This window comes from Neolamprologus multifasciatus, chromosome 3 (assembly GCF_963576455.1).
Source record: "Neolamprologus multifasciatus chromosome 3, fNeoMul1.2, whole genome shotgun sequence".
NCBI lineage: Eukaryota > Metazoa > Chordata > Actinopteri > Cichliformes > Cichlidae > Neolamprologus > Neolamprologus multifasciatus.
The window spans coordinates 44602830-44624280 of NC_140441.1; the positions used below are offsets into that span (position 1 = coordinate 44602830).

The following is a 21451-nucleotide window of genomic DNA, read 5'->3' on the forward strand; positions in this document are numbered from 1 at the left end:
TTCACCTCTCTACCTTCTACTCTACTCAGATGGTTTTTATAGCACTGTTCTACAGTATATCACATTACCACATCAAGTGTGCAGGGTATTGCAGGGTGCTAATGCTCCTTTTGCAGCCAAAGTGGTAGTTTCTGTGAAACATACCATGATTACTTATATTGAAGTACAGTGTTGTACAGTGGATGATACAGTATATACAGTAAAGTACTGTAAGAAAAATAAGCAAAGTGATGACAATATATGGTTGTAGTTCTCCAGAATGACTCGAAGACCTTCTGGGGGAGGACGCCAACGCCTGTTCACACAACTGCAGGAACTTGCCGTTGTGGACCTAGTGAGGGCAGACAATGCCATCCGTCTCCACCAGCTACGAAAGCAAATACTTGCAGACAGGCAAGTGTTCAACAACATAAACCATGTGAGCATCACCACCATCAGACGCATCTTGGGAAAACACAGCATCACAATGAAGCAGCTCTACAGAGTCCCATTTGAGAAGAACAGTGACAGGGTCAAAGGACTTCGAGCTGAATATTTACGGGTAAGTGTAACTGTCCTTTACATATACAATACACAATACTGGTGAAATCCAGTAGCAGCTGGTTATGTACCATATCAGTACCACATGGATCCATTCTGAGAGCTACACAGGTACCTGTGTGATGGGGTGAGGGTTCTGTATGTGTAGCACTGTAGTACAGTAATATGTTCTCTTTCTTCTTTTACAGAGAATCTTGGCCATGGATGGAGCTGCACAGCCTCATGAATTCATTTTCATTGATGAAGCTGGATTCGACCTGTGCAAAACAAGACGATGGGATCGTAATGTAATTGGCCAAAGGTCAATTGTGCACATCCCAGGGCAGCACGGGGGAAATATCACATTGTGTGCCGCCATAAGCCTTCGAGGGCTTCTGCATCATCATGCAAAACTAGGTCCATACAATAGCCAACATTTCTAGATGCTCTCCATAGTATAGTTGTACAGAACAGACCAGATCAGCCCAAGTTTGTGGTGATATGGGATAATGTCAGTTTTGATCGGGCTGCTCTGGTCCAGGCCTGGTTCTCCAACCACAACCAACTTGAAGTGGTATACTTGCCCCCTTATTCACCATTTTTAAACCCTATAGAGGAATTTTTTTCGGCTTGGAGATGGCATGTATATGACCACGTGCCCGCATGCCTCTTCTGCAGGCAATGGAACAGGCCTGCGGTGACATTCAGGTGACAGCAATCCATGGATGGTTTCGACATGCAAGAGGATATTTTCCCCGGTGCTTAGCGGGAGAAGACATTGCTTGCAATGTCAATGAGGTCCTGTGGCTAGACCCCAACAGACGGCGGGATCCATGAGCCCACGTATGCACAATTGTCATGATTTTTTTGTGTTTACAGTATTGTCAAGAGATTTATTCTAAATGACACTTCTTCAGCTGAGAGTCTAAGAGTGAAGACACACACACACGCTGCAGATTTTACTTGCAAGGGCAGTCAGAACGCTCACACGAGAGTGGGGACCCTGTGATCAGCGCTCTGTTTTTGCACTTGTCTTTATTTATATACAAAAATAATACAACAGTGAATACGTCTGTTCATAGACGGAGGAATGTTAGTGAGTATGTATGTGCGTATGCAGGTGTATATGTGTGATTCTGAAGGACGCGGCCCCTCTTCTTGTTAGGGAGCGAAGATAAGAGTATCCAGCTCTCCTCTTCCTGGTAGGGAGTGAAACTGCTTGTCTTATCTAGCAGGTACTGCTCCTTCCCTGCATGATAACGGGTCACAGTGAATTAAAACAACAGTCTGAGTCATAAAGAGGTCATCATGCAGTATTCTATCATCAAACTTATATCATTAAAAGCTTATGCTGACTACTAAGTACAATTTTCTATTGACAAGTATAGTGTTTTTTCTATTACTGTATTATGGTTTGTTTGTTTGTTTGTTTGTTTGTTTGTTTTTTTGCTTTATCTGAATTCACGGTACTGCAATGTACAATATTGAGTAGGCCTATTTGCTTTTTTGGTTGTTTGAAAATGTGTCTCCTGAAAATATGCCTTCTGCATAAACAATGAAAATCAAAGACTGCAGTGTTTTATATAAAGTAGACTAGTGTGTTCCCCCTGATCTGTAAGTGTTTGCATATGATGCAAGTATGTGTCATTTTGTCAACAGAGTTACATTTTGACAAAGGAATGTTAGGTTTTGACAGCAGAGGTTAGCCTTTGAGAGTATAGAGTTTCAATTTGGCACAGATGTGAATGGTATATTTCCCAGTGTTGTGTCATGTTTACTTGTGTTTAGAGTTTTGGCACAATGAGCGAAGTTTTGCAAAATGTGTTCAAGCAACGGGCAAAAACTGTAACTGCTTAAATAAATAAATACAATTTAAATCAAAAAAACAAACCAAACAAAAAACAGCATCCACTTACTAACTAATGCTATCCACTGTATCATTGTGTCTCACAAAAGAAACACATTGTGATGAACTGTAAATGAATATGTTAAAAAAAACCCGAATGTCCATCATTAGTGTGATGAAGGGGCCCTTGTGCAAATTCAAGAATAATCATCTGTGGGCATTCTCTTTAAATGATCCTGGAAGTGCTTAGTTAAAACCAGATAGAAAAACAAGAAGCACTCAGAGAGTCCAAACCTCTGCCAACACAGCTCACTCTCTGGGAAGTATTTACTTTTAAGGGAATAGTAATGTATTTTGGATATAAACATTATGTAGCAATAGGTAATGGATAATGGGTATTGATTTGTAAATGTTATATTTCACACCAATCTTTTCTTTCTCTATACAGTATTCTGTATAATGCATTTTGGCATCAGCTTAAAAGAAATATTGTTAAATGTAAAAGTGAGATCAGAAGTCACATAGACTGATTGTTATATAGTGCTCAAAGCGCTTTATACAACATGCCACATTCACCCAGTCACACAAGCATTTTCTTCTATGCTTTTAAGTGCTCACTAACTAACATTCACACTCATTCAAACCTGAGCTACAGCCACCACAAATGCAACATGACATCTGGATACAAACTTTAATGTAATCACCTGTATCATTTTCTAAACGTTGCCAATGCAAACAAAGGCTGTAGAAGCATAGTTTTTTAAAAGACATTTGTGAACTTTGACCCTATTGGATCTTAAAGAAGAGATTAGAGGTCGAAAGTAATGTGATATTTAGAATCTCCATTCTATATATGTCTATATGTTGTCAATGTCATCAATGGCAGTAAGAAACATAGTTTTAAATAGTTCTATATTGCATTAATATTACTTTGACCTTCGGAAGGAGAGGTCAGAGGTCAAATGTTTATATTTGAAATGTTGAATGAATTTTGTTTTGTTAACAATACACAATAAGAACCATAGTTTCCAACTTATTAGACATTTTGTCAATTTTCAAGAAAGAGTTTGGTGGATATAAGGCAAATTAGAAGGACTGTTAAGATGATCCCACTCTACACCTATACAAAGGTTTATCAGAAGTGATTTAAAATGCTTTGAGGTCTCTACAGACAGAGCGGCGCACTGACAAAAACTTAACCTTATTGGTCGCGCACTTATCAGAACTCTACGCAATCAAAATTCCAAATAGTGAGTTCAGCCGCTCAGGCTTCAGACAGTTTTTTTTCTGTTCTTGGCTCTGTATAATCTAATGAGCTAACTTAAAATCATAGACAATTAAAATTAGGAAATTACAGACATTTCAAAATGAATGAGACAAACTAGAGTGTTTTTAATCCTGAAAAACAATTCCCTCCCATGTCTGCATGTTTAGAAGACCTTTATTGCAGCCACTTCAGTATTTCCAGTTTGTGATTCTTTTCTGTATTTAGTGTTGGATTTAACAGTGAAAACACACACTCTTGTGGGTTGAGATCAGTCCTTTGAAGAACTCATTGAAGAATATCGCACTTTGAGAAACTCTGTGGTTGCTTTTGCAGTATGCATTGGATCATTATTTGAATTGTGAAGTGCTGTTTGATCACGTTTGCAGCATTTGGCTGAATCTGAGGACAGAGTACAGCCCTGTAGACATCACAATTCATTCTGCTACTTCTATCAGATGTCACATCATCAGTAAACATGGTTCTATTTATAGCTATCAGCTCCACTGGCAGCCATAAATCTCCATGCTATAATGCTACCTCAACTATGGTATGTTTTGGATCATGAGCAGTTTCTCTCCTTTCCCATAATTATCTCTTCCCAGTTAATATGATCTGATACGATCTTGGTTTGATCTCTCCAAAGATTTTTTTTCTAAGCAGGCTCATTTAGATGTTTTCTGGCAAAGTCTAATCCTTCCTAGTCGTAATCAGTGGTTTGCACTTTGTTGTAAACTCTCTGTAACTCTCAGTGTCCAGCAGTGCTGACGCAAGAGTGTGCTGGACTGTTGCTGAGTTGCTGTGCATTAATTTTTAAGACAATGCACCCGATTGGCAATGTCTAAAGATTTTGTTGTCTCTCTGATTTATGGTTTATTCTGGGTTTTCAGCCTAATTTAAAATTACATAAAATTTATGGTAATGAGTAAACATTCAACACTTTGAATCAACTTCAGATATTATATCTGTTTCTATTTTGACTTGCAAACATAAAACTTTTTGCCAATTGTTCTATGAATTTTGAACCTCTAAAAAATGGCTGTAATTCTTAAACACCAATTTCTTTGTAAAATCGCTTCAGCTAAATATTCTTTGTTTGCGTTACAATCAACTGTGTTTGTGGCAAAACTACAAAAATTGTCTTTTTTGCAAAAATGATGAAGGGCACTGTACGCTCACATACACAGTATATAGAAGTAAAGGTTGGCATAATTCTCCCGTGTTTTTCTTACTGTACTCTTGGTGTCAGTGGATTCTATCCATATCTTTTCCATCGAAAATAAAGACCTGACCGGACAATCGGCCATTCCTGATTAAGACTCAGTTCTCAAACCGCTATCAGTGACTGGATATTGTTAAGTCATTGTGGAAGGATTCCATTGTCTTTTGTAGACTGATACAAATCTAGCAGCTTTTGCTGAAAACCAGAAGTTTACACATCTTAGATTCAAGGTATAATTTTAGGCTACAGATTGTTTACAACTAAAATAAAATAAATGACATAAATTGGTCCTGCCAGGAGCAGTAAGCTTTGAAAATATTCACTTGAGGAGATAAAAGCCTTTTTTTTCAGTATCACCTCTGATTCTTAAAACAGGACTGTTTGTTAGCAGAGCTGTGTTTAATGGGTTCCCTCCATCCAGTAAATGTTGGAGAAAACACAGATGTGTGTCTGCACAGTGTCAGCACAGAGTGAGGACAGCAGGAATAACTCTCACAAGAGAGTCAGAGTGACAGAGAGCTGCTCTCCTCCAGCTCAAATGGAGCTGTTTTTCTCAGAAATCACAGAGAAGCCTTTGATTGCACCGAGCTAAAAGTGACAATTACTGTACAAATATCACATAATCTTCCCCTATCCTGTGCTAGAAATGAGGACCACATTACTATTAAACACCACTTTGTTGGTGTGTTGTTGGTCTGAGTCTACATACAGAAAAATGGATGCACCCAATACTCAGAAAAAAAAGGCAAATTCCTACGCAGCAGAAAAGAGAAGAGAAAATGACTCTTTTTGTAGAGGAATTCATTCATTCGCCTGCTCTGACTGTACTTTGGCAGGTTTCCAGTTAGACAGCACAGAGTGAAAATAGACGGAAATTATAATGACAAAGACAGAGGGTGTATATGTGTTTGCACAGCAGTTTCATCTTAGAAAAAAAAGCTTTCTGAGATGTTTCATCTACTTTCAGAGTGTGAATGCATTTAGAATAGTGATGGGATTTCCGGCTCTTTTTAGAGAACCGGCTCTTTCGGCTTGGCTCACTAAAAAGAGCCGGCTCTTTCGGCTCCCAACCGGCTCTTCAGGTTGTTTTGTTGCTTTAATTAATTTATTATTAACAATATAAAATTATGCACAAAAGGAATTACTAATGTAAAAAAAAGTGGTTTTATTTATATATGTTTATATATAAATATACGGTGGCCCCTAGAGACAAAGCACGTACAAACTCCAAAACACATTTCTAGCGTTAACTGAACTTCCAAAACAGAGCTATCTAAATCACTTAAATTACACAATTGAAAGCATATGTGTATTGTTTGTGTATTTATACACAAGCACTCATATATATTCAAATAATTAAAAAAAAAAGTTCATTTACCTGTTACTACCACACACCAAATCTGGTCGTGGGTATTTGCTGGCTTGTGTAGCCACTAGGTAACAAAAGCTCAACACTGCCCCTAGCAACCTGGAGCACTTCTGTTGTGTTTTGTACCTATTTTGGAGTTTTTACATGTTTTGTCTCTAGGGGCCACCGTAAATATACTTTTATTTATTCACTCCACATAAAATGTAATAAATAAATCATATAATATAAAAACTAGTCACAGTTCAACTTTTAACTATTTAAATTTTCAGCTTTTTCCTTTTAAACAAATTTAAAGTGAAACAACACAAAACACAACACGATTAAATATAAATTATCTTTATTTCTATCACAACTAAAATAAATTACTTGTACTTGATTTCTTACCCTTTTTTCGGCCAGTGTACACTGGTGTAGGCTTCGCCCTAAAGGACACAGAAGACTGTGCATTCCTGTAATCATCAAAGCAGCTAACCAGCAACTTCACAAGACACAAGATGACCTGCTTAAGATGAGTGCTTAATTGGCGGACATATCCTACTTTTGTTTGCTGTATTGCAGTGCACCAATGGGGTTTAGTTGGACTGGATGTCATAATAATTTCACCTCACAGCAAGAAGTCTCCTGGTTCAAATCCACCAGCTAACCAGGGTCCTTCTGTGTGGAGTTTGCATGTTTTCCCTATGTGGGTTCTCTGCGTATTCTGCCTCACTCACAGTCACATATTAACCCAGAGACTAAGGTAACTGATGATTTTAAATTAGTCATAGTTGTGAATGCTTGCTTGTCTCTCAGTGTTTGCCCTGTAATAGAGTGGCAACCTATTCAAGGTGACCCTGAATTAGTTAAGTGGTTGGGGAAATTAATGCCAAAAAGGTGAGGCACCCTAATAATTACAGTTCAAGCCTGGTAAATAACCACATATTCTTCAGACCTCAGTAACATGCTTAGCTTAACCTATCTTAATGGCACCCCAAGGTGCAACAGCCACTACTATCGGATGAACTACGATGCAGCTTCAATATGCCAAAACAACTTAAACTTAAAACACTGTTCAATCTGCAAAGGAACTGCAATAAAAGCCAAAGGATCTGACAGTCCAATTCCCTACAGCCAAAAGCACATGGAAAACTGGAGAACTGGCAATGTGTGAAAAGGCCAACGTGCTAAAAGCTTCAAGCACAGCTTAAAAGTGATTAAACTTAGCAGGTATCAGGTTCAGCTGTGTAGGTTCAGGGTTTGAATTTCCTGGTGACAAAGCCTTTTTGGGAAGAGTTGCTATGATATTCCTGTGGGTTGATTTCCAGCTTCCTCCACAGCCCAAAGATATTGATGCTGGAATAACTGATGATTTTAAATTAGCTAGATGTCTGGCTGCATGGAAAACGTGCTTATGTGCACAGAATAAAGGCATGAATGAATAAATAAAATAATAGGTAAAGTGCGACTTGTAGTGTAAGTGCTGTGTATGGTTAGCAAGACTAGAAAAATAAATGGGATTATCCTACAGCAAGAAGGCAACCTAGACAATACCTCCATCATGTGTGTGAACTACTACTACAAGAAAAGAGCAGTTTCGAGACTTAACTGCCGACTAACTGAGCAGATTTGTGATCGAACAGCAAAATAAGTAAACAGAAAAATAATATCACGAAGATGCTACAAGGCAATAGAAAAAAAGAAGTAAAAAATCAAATAACTTAGTTCCAGCTGAAAAGAAGGTTTGTATCACACCAAAAAGTTTAAATGGTAATGATGTAAGTTCCCTGGTTGGGAATATAAAGCATTTTTTTTGAGATTCCTGTAATTTCATTACCTTTAAATAGAGTGGAACTGTGAAACAGAGAGAATAATCATTTTGGTAATTTTTTGTGGAACTTGTTTTTAGAAATAACACTTTTTGCACTCAACCTTTTACCTTTGAATCTTTATACTTGTAAGTCAAATAGCTATGTTATCAAATAATTCTGGCATATTGTTATTTGCTGTCTATTTGGAATTCCAGGGCTTTCATTGGAGATTATGTATCGGAATTTCAGGAGCAGGATCACAAACACGCTCCTTCCAGTTGTCATTTACATAGGTTCCCCCAGTTCTGCAAGCTGTTCATTCTCGTTTACATGCCCCACCCTCCCTCCTTGTTCTCAATTCTTTAACTTCTTAATTTCTATTTAGTGCATGGGGATCTGCCAGGCCTGGGAGCCGTCGCCAATCCCCTTCGAGGCCTTCCCCAATCCCACAGCTCAATTCATGTCAAAGCATTCACCTTTACCTACTAAAACGCTGTCAAACCTAGAATGAGGACGTGGGCCCAGCTAGTGAAATGTATAGTTTGAAAAGAACTGATACATATTTAACACAAGTATGTGAACCAGCATTGACCCCTGTGTCTCCTAAAAGCACTTTTTGCCTTACATCGGGCAGTGCTTTCAGTTTCCTGTTCATCTACCTTGTGTAACAAATGCTTGTCCTGATTTCAGTTACTGTCCAGATTTATGGCTGTTTCCACAGTCATACTGGCCTCAATAACTCAGCAGATATAGGCTTACAGTAGATGTTCCCATCTGGACTGCATTTATTAGCCTAAATAGATTTCCCCTCATATTTTATGGCATTCTTCGCCAGTGATCTCATTCTGAACTTTGTATTTTGTTACGTAATTACACAAGGCTATAGTATCATCTACTGCCCTGATTGGGAAGTAACATGATGAGTTATATAATTTTTCAACGGTAACGCTGATACAACAAAAACCAATAAATTATCTTAGCAGCCATGGTTATTACAATGAGCAAGCGCTGGAGGTGTGCCACTAAAAGATGTCAGCATGTAATTGGTGTAGTAAGCTGAATTTGGCCAAAAGAAAAATATTTCATGTGTTTATATAGCACTTAGAGGAGAAAGATAACCCTAGCTGTTTGGCAGGTACTTGGTCATTAGTAATAATTTAATGATGAGTTGAAATTGGGATCCGATGATGATGATGATGACATTGACATATAACACCATCTTCATCATGATGGAATAGATATCTTTGAGTCAAATGCCATGGCAATCAGTGTATTACTAGTTAAGATAACAATTGAGTGTTGATAGGAAAAAAATTTAACTCAATGTCCATTTACCCTAGATGTCACAGACTCTTCATCAACAGAAAAAAGCTGTCCATGTTGGCATTATTAATAAATTTATTTATTTGTGGCCCCATTATGCAGTAGACTGGATGTGTGATTGTCGGAGCACAGTAATAGAAACAAGTAGAACAATTTGAAAGAAAGCTAAGAGAAATAATGATTGATGTTTAGGTCTCGATACAGTCTGAGACTAAACTTTAGTCCCTGTAAAACATCAAATCACACAACACAGCAAACGTTTAAATGGAAAAATTAGATCCACATCAGAATGAATCATCAGTGGTTTTTAAATTAAATTCCTCAATAATTTATGTCGTACTTGCCTTTAAAGTACACGTGTGCACATGTATGTGGAAAAAATGACCCTATGGAAAAGATCTCTGATGAGTGGAAACACACTCATTAAAGCTGTTTGTATAGGTGTGTAGATCTCTGCGTTGTGTTATTCTCCAGGGTTGTTAGATGATGTTTGGTTGCTAACCTATAAACACACACTGCAAACAGTGTTTGTCACATTATGTGCATGCAAATGCACTTATCCCTGATGGGTAAGACTGCTGATCATGGTCCCTGGTCAATAGTTATGTAAGTTATATTTAGGGTGAAACAACTGCTTAAACTGATGAGCAACAGTTGCATTCCTTTTCAGTGTTTATGTTTTTGTTTCTTTCTGGGAAACTCAAGAAAAATATTCCAAGTTAATATCGTGAAAATTTCAGGACACTAGTATCAACTGTTACAGATAAGTGATTTATTTTGTTTTATTTTTGTGGCTAATTGTTGACTTCATTTAACTTTAAACTGTGTTTTTCATCAATAACTTTCAGATTTCTTTAATGATTCAACTGCGTCTCTGGTATTCGCTATGCTAGTCCTTTTGCAGCGGCATCACATGTAGCTCCGTGATGAAGCATGTATTACATATTCTGTGCTACAAAAACTAATGGTTTTATGAAGACATAAACAGTGAAACTATCGGTACCTTTTTATGTGGGTGCTCTAACAAAATCTCTTCATTATTTTGAAAGTCTGAGATTGCTTTAAAAAATATGAATGCAATGTTTTGAATGTTTTGAAACGGTAATGGAAGCGGGGGAAAAATGTTGGTGAATTGTGGATACACTTCTCTCAAAATCCACATTGTATGACTGTTTTAGGTACATTTGGTACCTATATTGATTGGATGTGTTGTCTTTCTGTAAGACAAATGTAATTTCTGTCCCAGACTAAGGTAAACACAATTCACTCCTGAATCTGAATCTGTCTCCACTATTTGATTTAGTCTTAATATAGTGGGGAAAATTACATGAGAACATGACCTCAGACTGTAGAACACATTTACAGTTACATAAACTTCGCTGTTTGAGCCTGCAGACGTCTATAGTTCTGTAATGTACACTATAGACTCACCAGTTCTCACTGCAGTTCTGATCACTGAGACCACAGCTGATCTTTCGAGGTTAGATTGAATTATTCTAGCTGCCTCAGTCATTGACCCACCATGATTTATGGCGTGGTCGACATCTATTTTTCCGATCTAAAGGGACACTGTTGGTGGTGTCTGTGGCCTGTGTTCTGATTGCGTTTCCCCAAATCTCTCAAATGAGGCCAAGTTCACCTCTAAGGTGAGGCCCACAACAACCTGGCCAGATATTCCTGTGACCACCACACCTTTCTCATTCTGCTTAACCACCTGACTGCTTCCCGTTACAGTGTGTTGTTGTAGATATAACTTAGATGCACTCATATCACAAAGTGAAATCAATCATCAGTAACAAACTGATGCCATGGAAACTTTCATGACATGGACACTTTCCAGAAAACTATATTTTAAGTGGACTGGAATAGTTATCAGGAATATTTATCATTCTGAGCAGTTGTATCAGTTGATAGTTAGATAGTTAGGGCATTTTAGAACATATATATATATATATATATATATTAATCTAACTATGTTTAGATCAAATGTGGAGATTTATGTCTAGACTGGAAGAAACTACATCATATCAGAAAATGATTTCCATCGTAATCATTGCCCTGTAACAGCAGAAAAATAAAGATTACTTTTATGTACCAAAGCATGAATTAGCGTGATGATAATGACGTCTCAAACTAGGCATAAATTAATTTTTTGTAAATTCATGTGTTTTAAAACCATTGAACCATTCCACATTTAACTAAGCCTTTAAGAAGAATGTGAAGAAACAACAGTCATGACATTGTCTCTAAATCCTTTATATTGCTCAAGAGATATCAACCGACATTGAAATGATGCCCTGCCATACTTTTGTGTAATACCTCTTTGTGCCACAAGATGATGTAACAAGTCAACACAACCTTATTTTTAACCAGTAAAGCCATTAAAATGCCACATGGCCAGGAAAGATTATCAAGGTATCTTAAGGAAATGAAAAGAAAAACATTAAAATAATGGAGGGAAAATATGAAATATTTCATAATTATTGTTTCCTCAAAGGACTCTGATTAATTATTAATCATAAGAACCGTGGAGTGTATTTATTGTCACTGATGCCAGCTGTCAGGCTCTTTATTTAAAATTATATTGCAATTTTCCCTTAATGTACCTGCATCTACAGCATGTCACACTTTCACCACATATATCTACAGTGACTTTGTGTTAGGAGAAATGTGAAATTTCTTGAACTACTTGACGCAATTAATGCATATGCTACGATGTACTTTGTATGCTTCTGTAACTGGGTGCAACAAATCAGAGTAAGTGGACTCACAAAGATTGGACTAACAGAGCAGAGAACATGCATGTTACAGTGGGGGAAATAATTATTTGGTGCCCTGCTGAATTTGTAAGTTTGCTCAGTTAAAAAGAAATAACATTCTCTAGTGTTTATGGTAGTTTCATTCCATCTGGTGAGAGACATAATACCAACTAAATATCCATTACATATAAGTCATAAATTGATTTCCACATTAATGAGTAAAATAAGTATTCAATACCCTACAACCCAGCCAGAATTCTGACTCTTATAGACTCCGACAGACTGATGATCAATCAATCATTTATTCAATTGCAAATGAACTCCTTATATGTATAAAGCAAACCTGTCCAAAGCATCAGTTAATTCCATACTAACCTTGCCACTACCTCGTGTAGACCTGCACAAGGCAGGAATGAACAACAAGACCAATGAGAAGCTTGGTGAGAAGCCTTTCCCACAGTATTAAAACAACGCTCCTGAAGGAAGTTTCAAATACGGCCTACAGTATTCCTGCTCATTTATACTCAGCCTAGCTTACCTTTTTGGAAATTATGGCGAAGTGGACTGCATTGTTTGTAGCTTGCTCCAGTTGCACTGTTGCTGAAGATCGTGTTATTATTAGTAAGTGCTTTAAATATGTTATATTAGAGACTTTATTTCTGATGTCCAGGATGCTACTGTCAAACTACACCAGCCGGTTTAAGACACAGAACTGTTGTGTGAAAGACCTGTAAAACTGTAAAGTCATTCTAATTTTCATATTATTCAAAGATTGCTCCCCATGTATTTTGACATTTAAATAAGCAGCATAGGAGCTCATTCATTAGCATTACTGCCTCAATCTAGGAAGCACCAGGATTGTATTTTTAACATGTGATTTGAACTTTGTGTAAAGTTTTATCTTCTCATTTCGTGTTGTTGTCTTTGGTGACTGTCATCCAATCTCACAGACATTGAAGACGTTGATTCTTCGCACCTGCTGGCAATCATTCATCACTTCATGATACAGTATTTAAGGCTGAAGAAATCCTGTAGTCAGTGACTATACGGAGCTGCCATTGTATCCCCTTTGGGCAGATCACAAAACCTTTGCATAGTTGGGTAGTAAAGCACCTAAACATTAAACAAGTCCAGTTGGCCCTGTTATTTATTAGGTTAAACTTCACTATAACTTATCATCCCAGTTCCCATTATCTAATATAAAGCCAGATGCCTTGTACCACCAACGTGTGGCCTCTGATTCTGTCTGGATCCTTGGCTGTCTCTCAGTTGGAAGAGTTTGGAAGTTTCTGGCCATCAACGCTCAACAGAATGAACCTGACCTCCCTGTCTCCTCTACATTACATTAGGTATCAGGACATTGTGGTCACAGCCAAATTTCATGTCATCCTACAAAAGAAATACACAATTGCATTCCTTCAGACTATTTTTTGTGGCCAATTCTGTTCAAAAATATTTATGAATATGTTTGTCTTTTCTGTTTGTGTCTAAAATTCCATCTCTGCACTGTGGGGACAGTTTAGATTGCTGCCGACGCTTGTACACAACTAGTCCTACATTGCTCTGGACTTCATGAATGGTCTTGACCATCACTGATCATATTTCTAACGCTGCTCACTTTTTCACTCTGCTCAAGCTCCCATCAGGGCTAGAAACACAGCTGTCTTCCACAGCATATCTTTCATCCTGTCTTCTTTCTCCCACCACAAAAGCAGATGACCCTAACCCTGAGCCAGGTTCTGCCGTGAGGTTCCTTCCTGTTAAAAGGGAGTTTTTCCTTCCCACTGTCGCTAAACTGTTTGCTCATAGAGGGTCACATAATTGTTGGGTTTTTTTCTCTGAATGTATTATTGTAGGGTCTACCTTACAATATAAAACACCTTGAGGCAACTGTTATTGTGATTTGGCGCTGTATAAATAAAACTGTATTGAAACTTAATGGAAACAGCCCTGTTGCTAGAGCACATGTTAACATGGAATTCCTTTGGATATTGTGTCGGTCTGTGGACCCCAGTTTCCTTCTTGGGTGTAGAAGGAGGACTTTGGTTAATTTTTCTTGTGGCTTTTACCTCCAGACCAATGGACAAGCAGAGTGAACCAACCAGGAGGATGTGTCATTCTGGTATGTGGCTACTACCAAACAGTGCAAATTACCTGGGTGGAGTAAGCAAACAATTCTACAACCTCCATGGCAGCCTTTCCAAGGGGCTTTCCCCATTCAAAGCTTCAGTGTGTGTGATGTTTATATATATATTTTTTCGTGGAACACTGTTACCTAAGCATCAAAGCTGCCACGCATGCAAAAAACAAGATCAAGTGCTAGTTCACCTAACCATAGGTCTGGTAAACATTCTTCTTTTTTATGTTTTGGCCACTGTAGTGAAAACTGAATAATGTACAGCATTACTCAGCTGCAACAAGACCAGACAATTCCAACATTTTGTCTACTCTACAGACAAAAATCCTCCAAGCCTTTTCACAGCTGACAGTCCCATTATACAAGCTCAGTGAGCCAGCATGCAAAACACCAAGAACTTGGAACCCAACTGGAATGCAATCATTTTGAATATTGCACAAGGGCTTTGTTTAATATTCCACGGCAATGACAAGCTAAAACGTTTGCTGTAAAAACATGACACAGAACTACAGCAAGTAGTCCAATTTGGAATAAGCAGAATTTAAAAGAAAACATGCTGCACATCACACCAACTTTTAATAATTGCTCTACGTGGAAAATCACTTACTTCCTTTTGAGCACAAGATGGATTTGAAACCATTAGAGGATCATTAGTTGCTTGGGAACAGGAGAAAAATTGCTGCCTGAGATGACTGGTGAAGAACCCATTTTCATCAATAATATCTGAGTAACCTCAGAGAGAAATGCAGAGAAAGTTGCTCAGTACTGCATGTTTATATGGGTCATAACTGCTAAGGCTTGTCTTTAAAGTAAACACAAGCTTCCTCTTTTTGGCACAATTTGCATGTTCACAGGACAGTGAGGACAAGTATGTGCAGTGCTACATATTCACTGTGTCAACAGGTGTCTGTCAGGATAGATATTTACAGACTGCAGCTCTTGCTACTGAATTGAGGTCCCTGCGTTTATGTCATCAGAACTAGTTTTTCCCCATATCTATGGCATCTACCATCTACCAATCTCTGCTTTTAAGCTGTCAAATCTACTATTTAAAACCTCTACAGTGTTCAGTACTTTGTAGAGATAGTGAACACTATTCTGAAAGTGTTCTCTCTTTTGCAAATTACCTAAAAATTGCTACACAAGCAATTTCAATGCTTCTTTTCCTCCTCATGATTTTCATTAAACCTGCATTTTCCATTGTACACATGAAAGAGTGAGTAAAAAAATGAGTGATATTACAATAAATAAAAATAATACAATAAATAAATAAATAATGTTGATATTGATAGTGTGACAAAGCATTATGTTGGAGTCACTGCAAATGTTATTGCAACTAAAAGAAATACATTTTAAGAGTTTCAGGATCTGTAGAAACTCTGTAAACATATACATTAATGCATTATAATTGTTGTGGGGTTTTTTTTTATCACAGGGTAAAGAATAGTTACAGCAAACATTAGACAGTGGGAATATAATGATTTGGGAAATAATAAAGTGGCTGTCATGTCGTTTAGTGTTCAATCAGACTTTATAATCAAGTTATAGTGCCATATCTCACCAGATTAAAGCCTTTATCCCCACAGATACTTGGAATTGTCCCATGTCTTACAGTGAATTATTAAACATGAACTAATATTGATCACTATGGTTGCAAAACATTCAGCTATCATTGCTCAAACATCAAGTACATCAAATAGATATTAAAAGATGGTCTTTCTTGGAATTTAACAAAAACAGATCATTGATTCATGAGCTCGGGAGCAACTGAACTTCAGTCTGTAAAGAGAGAACAAGCGCACGCCTTTGCCATTAGTCATTGGCTAATGGCAACAGGTTGTGGATCGATTTACTCCATGGGTCTGCTGTAATTCTAGTAATGTCATTAAGAATGACATCTATCAAATCAGGAATTTGTTAATCAGTTCAGGGAACAAAGATGAACTTTTCTGTCTTCGACCTGACAGAGCAGGGATAAGGCACTATTGAAATTACTATATCACACAGATAAAGTGAAATATCACAGTCAATACAAGAATACGCCTTACTACTTCTGGCCAGAATCAAGCCTATTATATGGTGATTGGTTGTTATGCACACCCACCTGTGATGTAACCACAGCCCTGCAACTACTGAAAAAAAAAAAAAAAACACTCTGAAAATACATCACATCTCAAAAGCACTCCCTAATGGCAAAATGCCGGTCAGGCTCTATGGTGCTGGGCAGTAAGCACAAGGCTCACTTGAACAAGAACAAGTTGGGCCCTCAGGCCTCCCTCATGAAGTCTGTTTCTGATTGTTTTGTCAGAGACATTTACACCAGTGACCTGCTGGAGGTCATTTTGTAGGGCTCTGGCAGTGCTCACCCTGTTCAACGGAGCAAACACCAGACCTGCTGAGGGGTTAAAGACCTTCTACAGCCCTGTCAGGCTCTACTAGAGTAAATGCCTGTCTCCTGGAATTTCCTTCTGGCAATGTCACATATTGATGTGCCCTCCTGGAGAATTTGGATTACCTGTGCATCTGTAGGGTCCAGGTATCTCTTCAGGCTACTAGTGGTGACACTGACCCTAGCTGAATGCAAAACTAGTGGAAAAAACAGTCAGAAAAGATGAGGAGAAAAAATGTCACTGCCCTTGACCTGTTGAGCCATTTCTGTTTTGGGGGCTTGTCTCATTGTTGCCCCTCTAGTGCACCTGTTGTTGATTTCATTAACACCAATGAAGCCAACATGGATTAAAAAACACCTCTGCTACTTAACTGACCAGATTAATACCGCAGGAGTTTAATCAGCTTGATGCTATACACTGACTAAAAAGTGTTTCTTAGATTTTTTGAGCAGTATATTGGCATGCTGGACCCATTGGAGTCATCTCTTAAAAATAAAGGGAATACAGAAGTGAATTAGACTGTCTGCTTCTATACAAGTATATGGGAAAACAACTTTCTGACTTGACCTCTGTAAACATTTTCCTGATGAGTTTACAGAGATAGAGTTATGGATAAAAACTTAGGTTTGTTTTGGAATAGATGTTCTGTTTGTTTCTTGGGGATATAATCTGTTAAAAGGATTGCAAGATCATCATGGCAAACTAATTTTTCACAGTCAAAATTGCCCCTCCTTCTTACATCTGTTTTTTTGGAACCAAGCAAGAGTGGAAATATTCATTTCTAGGCCTCAAAACAGGACTTCAGAAACCAGTGGATGATGCCATCTCCCTCTTTGTAATGTGAGAATCTCTGAGCTAATGTAGTGATATATCATTCAAATGCCATTGAAATCAAATACCATGATTTGGTATGTTACACCTCTGTATTAATGGATATGTTACCTTCTGTCTGACATGTCAACTTGAACTGACCCATCAATACAGGTTTTTCCTCAGGTTTTCCTACTCATTACACTTTTTTAAAAAATTATTCTTACACAACTGTAATTGTTTTTTGCATCATATAATATACTAATCAGCTATACAATACAAAGCCAAAACATTTATGAAATTTTGCTTGCTTGCAGTGCTCCGCTCTCAGTTTGAAAGAGTAAATAATATGTAACATACTAGCTAACATTTATCGATTAACACTAATATTATAACTTAAAAAATGTATTCACTAAGACTAGTTAAAGGATCTAAAAGTAAACAGCTATACCAGTGGACGCTCGTGGACGTATTCACAAGTGAAAAATATACTTTCAGTATATTAAATATAGATGTTAAGGTGTTTCTTCTTTGAAAGCACTCAAGAGTGCTCACAAAGTGAACCAGTCACTGCAGTCAGGTTTCCTAGGTAATTTATTAGCTGAAAATATGCATCCATACACTCTAATTCCTCAATGGGATCTGGTGCTCCATGCTCGCTCTGCTAACTGGGTTAGAGCCAGTGTGGCAGCCTGCAGATGAATAGTCAGCAGAGGGTGTAAGGTAATGTGTTGAGGCAGTGCAGATCCTGGGCATTCATCTTATTCTTCTCTACCTGGGGAGGTCTGCTCCAGATCCTGATATGTTGCTATGTGGCACTTAGCTGCAAAGGGGTTGGCCAGAAACCTCTGCCTGGCAGAAACCCAAATATAAAAAGAACCTCCTTTACCACTTATAAAACCTGGTAAAGGTGGACCACATATGGTGGAAAACCAATATTATAACTATAACCATTTTCCATTACAACAATTTTCAAGATTTCCTTGAGTTTGCGCATTATGATCGCAGCTGTATATTCCAGGTGTAGCAATAGTTTGCCATGGGCATCCATTGTTGATTGTCTTTTTCAATTCCCTATGTTAACTTGGAAGATTTCTTTGAGCTTTGGGCCCCAGGAGCTTGTCCTAGCATTCATGACTCTAATTTAGTATGTTTCACTGACCCTGGATGTGATTTCGTCGAAGGCTGGTAAGCTGTAGTGTGAAAGTTTGATTACCTTATTCACATCTTATTGGTCATAAACTCAGCCTGCCTGTGCAGGATTACTCAACAACTACCACTGAAACTATTTGTTTCAGTGACCTTGTCATGAAGTGGGCGTGCTCATGGCTCAAACAAGATAAAAACAAATGGAGTTCTGTTTGGTCCAATTTGCATGTTTGCAAACATGTTTATATTGCAGGTGTTATTCCCTTTGGTCAATAAATAAATCGTTACTGTCTACATTCTCACTAGGTTAATTTTTACTAAAGCTGGGCATACACTGCGATTTTTTTTCAGTCGTGTTATTTAGCTCCTGGTCAATCTGCACAATTGAATCGCAGGGGTTAGAAGTTTGTCTGTCACGATGCATGGTCTCTCATGCTCTGATGCGACCTGTGTACTCACACTCTGCGTCCATAACATGAAGGTTATAACACAAAATCTGTCTCTCGCTCCCCTTCTCTGTCTTTCATTCACACAGACACACACACCACCATCAACTTTGCTAAATTGCTAATGAAAAACCAGGCAGTTGCAATTGAGCAGCTACGTCCGTCTCTTTTCACGGTTGTTGTGGTCGTGATAATTTTTGGCCACATGGAAAAGGCTCAGATGAGCTTGCCAAAGTTCTAGAAGTTGTGCCTCCATCGCTTGTGTCCAGATCAAAGACTGCACTGCCATGCTACTCCATCTTTTCACTTCCATTTCTGTGTTTGTGTGTGCACAGTGTGAGAGCTTGCGTTGATACCCCATGAAGGGCGACAGGATTTCAGACATTTCAAACATTTTCTTGCGACCATATGATTGCTGATCGGGAGCTGGTCGTGAGGTGTTAATCGCTTCTCGTTACCCCAAGTGTACTATGCGATGCATGACACACGATTAAGGCGAAACTCGGGGCGATCCCCAAAATGGTCGCACGACTGAAAAATCGTCTGTGGATTTACTAATAACCATATGACTGTTCCCACCACTAACACATGACCCTACGCTGTGTTCACTGCATCATTCCATGTTTGGCACTGATCACCACCTGCACTCATGTATATATCTATCTACTTAGCACTTTTAATTCTTATTCTTATTTTCATGTCTATTTAAGCGTTATATGACAGTATGTTTGCACTAAGTACTGCAGCAATTTCCTAATGTTGTAAACCTGCTCAACATTTGGCAATAAAGCCCTTTTTGATTCTGAGTCTGATTCTAAATCAGAACTGGCACTTAGCAACTTCTGACAAACACCATACAATCCCTTATCATCTCATTACTGTTACAGAATATTTCAACAATGGTCCAGCTAACAGACCAGATTTTGGGTTAGATCACCAGCTCACTGCCCTCATCATTTCTGCTGATGCTGTGGGAGTCAGCTGGTTCTGGCAGCAAGTCAATAAAATGATTGATTTGTGGCTGAACCTAAGTCATTATGGTCTTGTGTGGCAGGCCAAACATTTAGCACATAAAAGTCGCATAATAAAATGTTGGGAAAAACGGTACAATATCAGTTTCCATTCAAATTTTTGAAGCAAAAGTTTTTACAAATTACTATGACACAAAATAAAGGAACAGCATCCCATTGTGGCTATACTACTCAAATGAAAGGAATAAGTGGTGGATATAGTTTTAGAAGGATCTTGGAAAAGTAAGTATATCTTTGCTGTTTCTAATATTCTAATTTTGTTCTATATAAACTTAATCTAAAGCTGAATATTTATATCCAATCTGCCCAAGGTCGGCAGATATATTTAAATATTATATATAATTACTATTATTTTTAATATAATAATTTATGTAAGACCTGTATTACATTTTTGAAGTTCTGAGTGCTTGTTCCTTATTACCAGTGATCTACAGCAGGCGTGACTATAAATCTTCATCTCTAACAGTCAAGGGACGACTCTGGCCAGGGTCATAATAAGCTATCCTTTGATTCACCTTCCTTTCATGGACTTGATTCTGTTTATTCTCCCCATTCACAGATTTAGTGAATCTATTACCCAGCTCACATAAACGCAAAGGCGCCTGGCTGGCTGACACTTCACCTCTGCAGCGGAAACTTGTCCTAGAGTCAGGCTCTGTGCTGTTATATCTTTTGAAAGGTACCGTGGAAAACCGCCTCTAAGTGTAAATCACGTTTTGACACTGTGCTCCATTAAAGGTTTTCTAAAGCTTGAGTCAAAAACAGATATTTTAAAGTGTAAAACAGAATTGTAAAAATACAGTATTGCTCTTAGTGGGTAAGGCTCTTAAGACATGGGTGAAAACTGTGAGTATTAATAACTTTTACACATCTGTTCATATCATTCTCTCTTTCTCTCATCAAAATGCAGTTTTTGTTTTAATCTCATCTTGGTTGTTTTTTGGGTGTATTTTTAACCAAGCATGGCTTGGAATAGCTCTCATCCTAAAATGGAAACTTGGGATCCACAGAACGGGAACTTTGCTCCATTAGTGTCACCTCCAGAGGGAATAGGTGACTCGTGTAACCTCAACAAACCAAAAGAAGACAGAAAGAAGGGGATTGGGTGGAAGAAGGCACTGGAAACATGAACCAAAGAACATAAATACAAACTTGTGCCAACACTTGTCCATATTCAAACATCAACCCTATATGTAAACCTTTGATCCTACTTTTTTCTTTCCTTCTTCATTATGTAATTGTTGCTCCTGGAGTGAGGAAAAGCACATGGCCTTTGCTTACATGTTCCTATTATAAAGCAATAACTTCCAAGCTGGGCAAGCTCAATCTAAATCTAGCTGAAGAGCAGGGCCATTAATCAAACTGTTACACCCGAAAGGATCTGCACCCGCTAGAGGGA

The 21451-nt window shown here is 38.1% G+C and overlaps 1 protein-coding gene and 1 long non-coding RNA gene across 4 annotated transcripts in view; one reads left to right on the top strand and one right to left on the bottom strand.

Annotated features, from left to right (window-relative positions):
• pde5ab (phosphodiesterase 5A, cGMP-specific, b) overlaps positions 1-21451 on the bottom strand; it is a 105510-nt gene that overhangs the window by 81412 nt on the left and 2647 nt on the right. Inside the window, exon 1 of one of the 3 annotated variants that reach the window (XM_085139747.1) lies at positions 955-2219. The exons of the other annotated variants lie outside the window; for them this stretch is intronic. Coding sequence (XP_084995873.1) covers positions 955-956 — 2 coding nt within the window. The 5' untranslated portion in view covers positions 957-2219. Of the gene's footprint in view, positions 1-954; positions 2220-21451 lie in introns of those variants that run through there. 3 annotated transcript variants of the gene reach the window in all.
• Positions 1-21451, top strand: part of LOC146523349 (uncharacterized) — a 51371-nt gene that overhangs the window by 22763 nt on the left and 7157 nt on the right. The gene's annotated exons all lie outside the window — the stretch shown is intronic.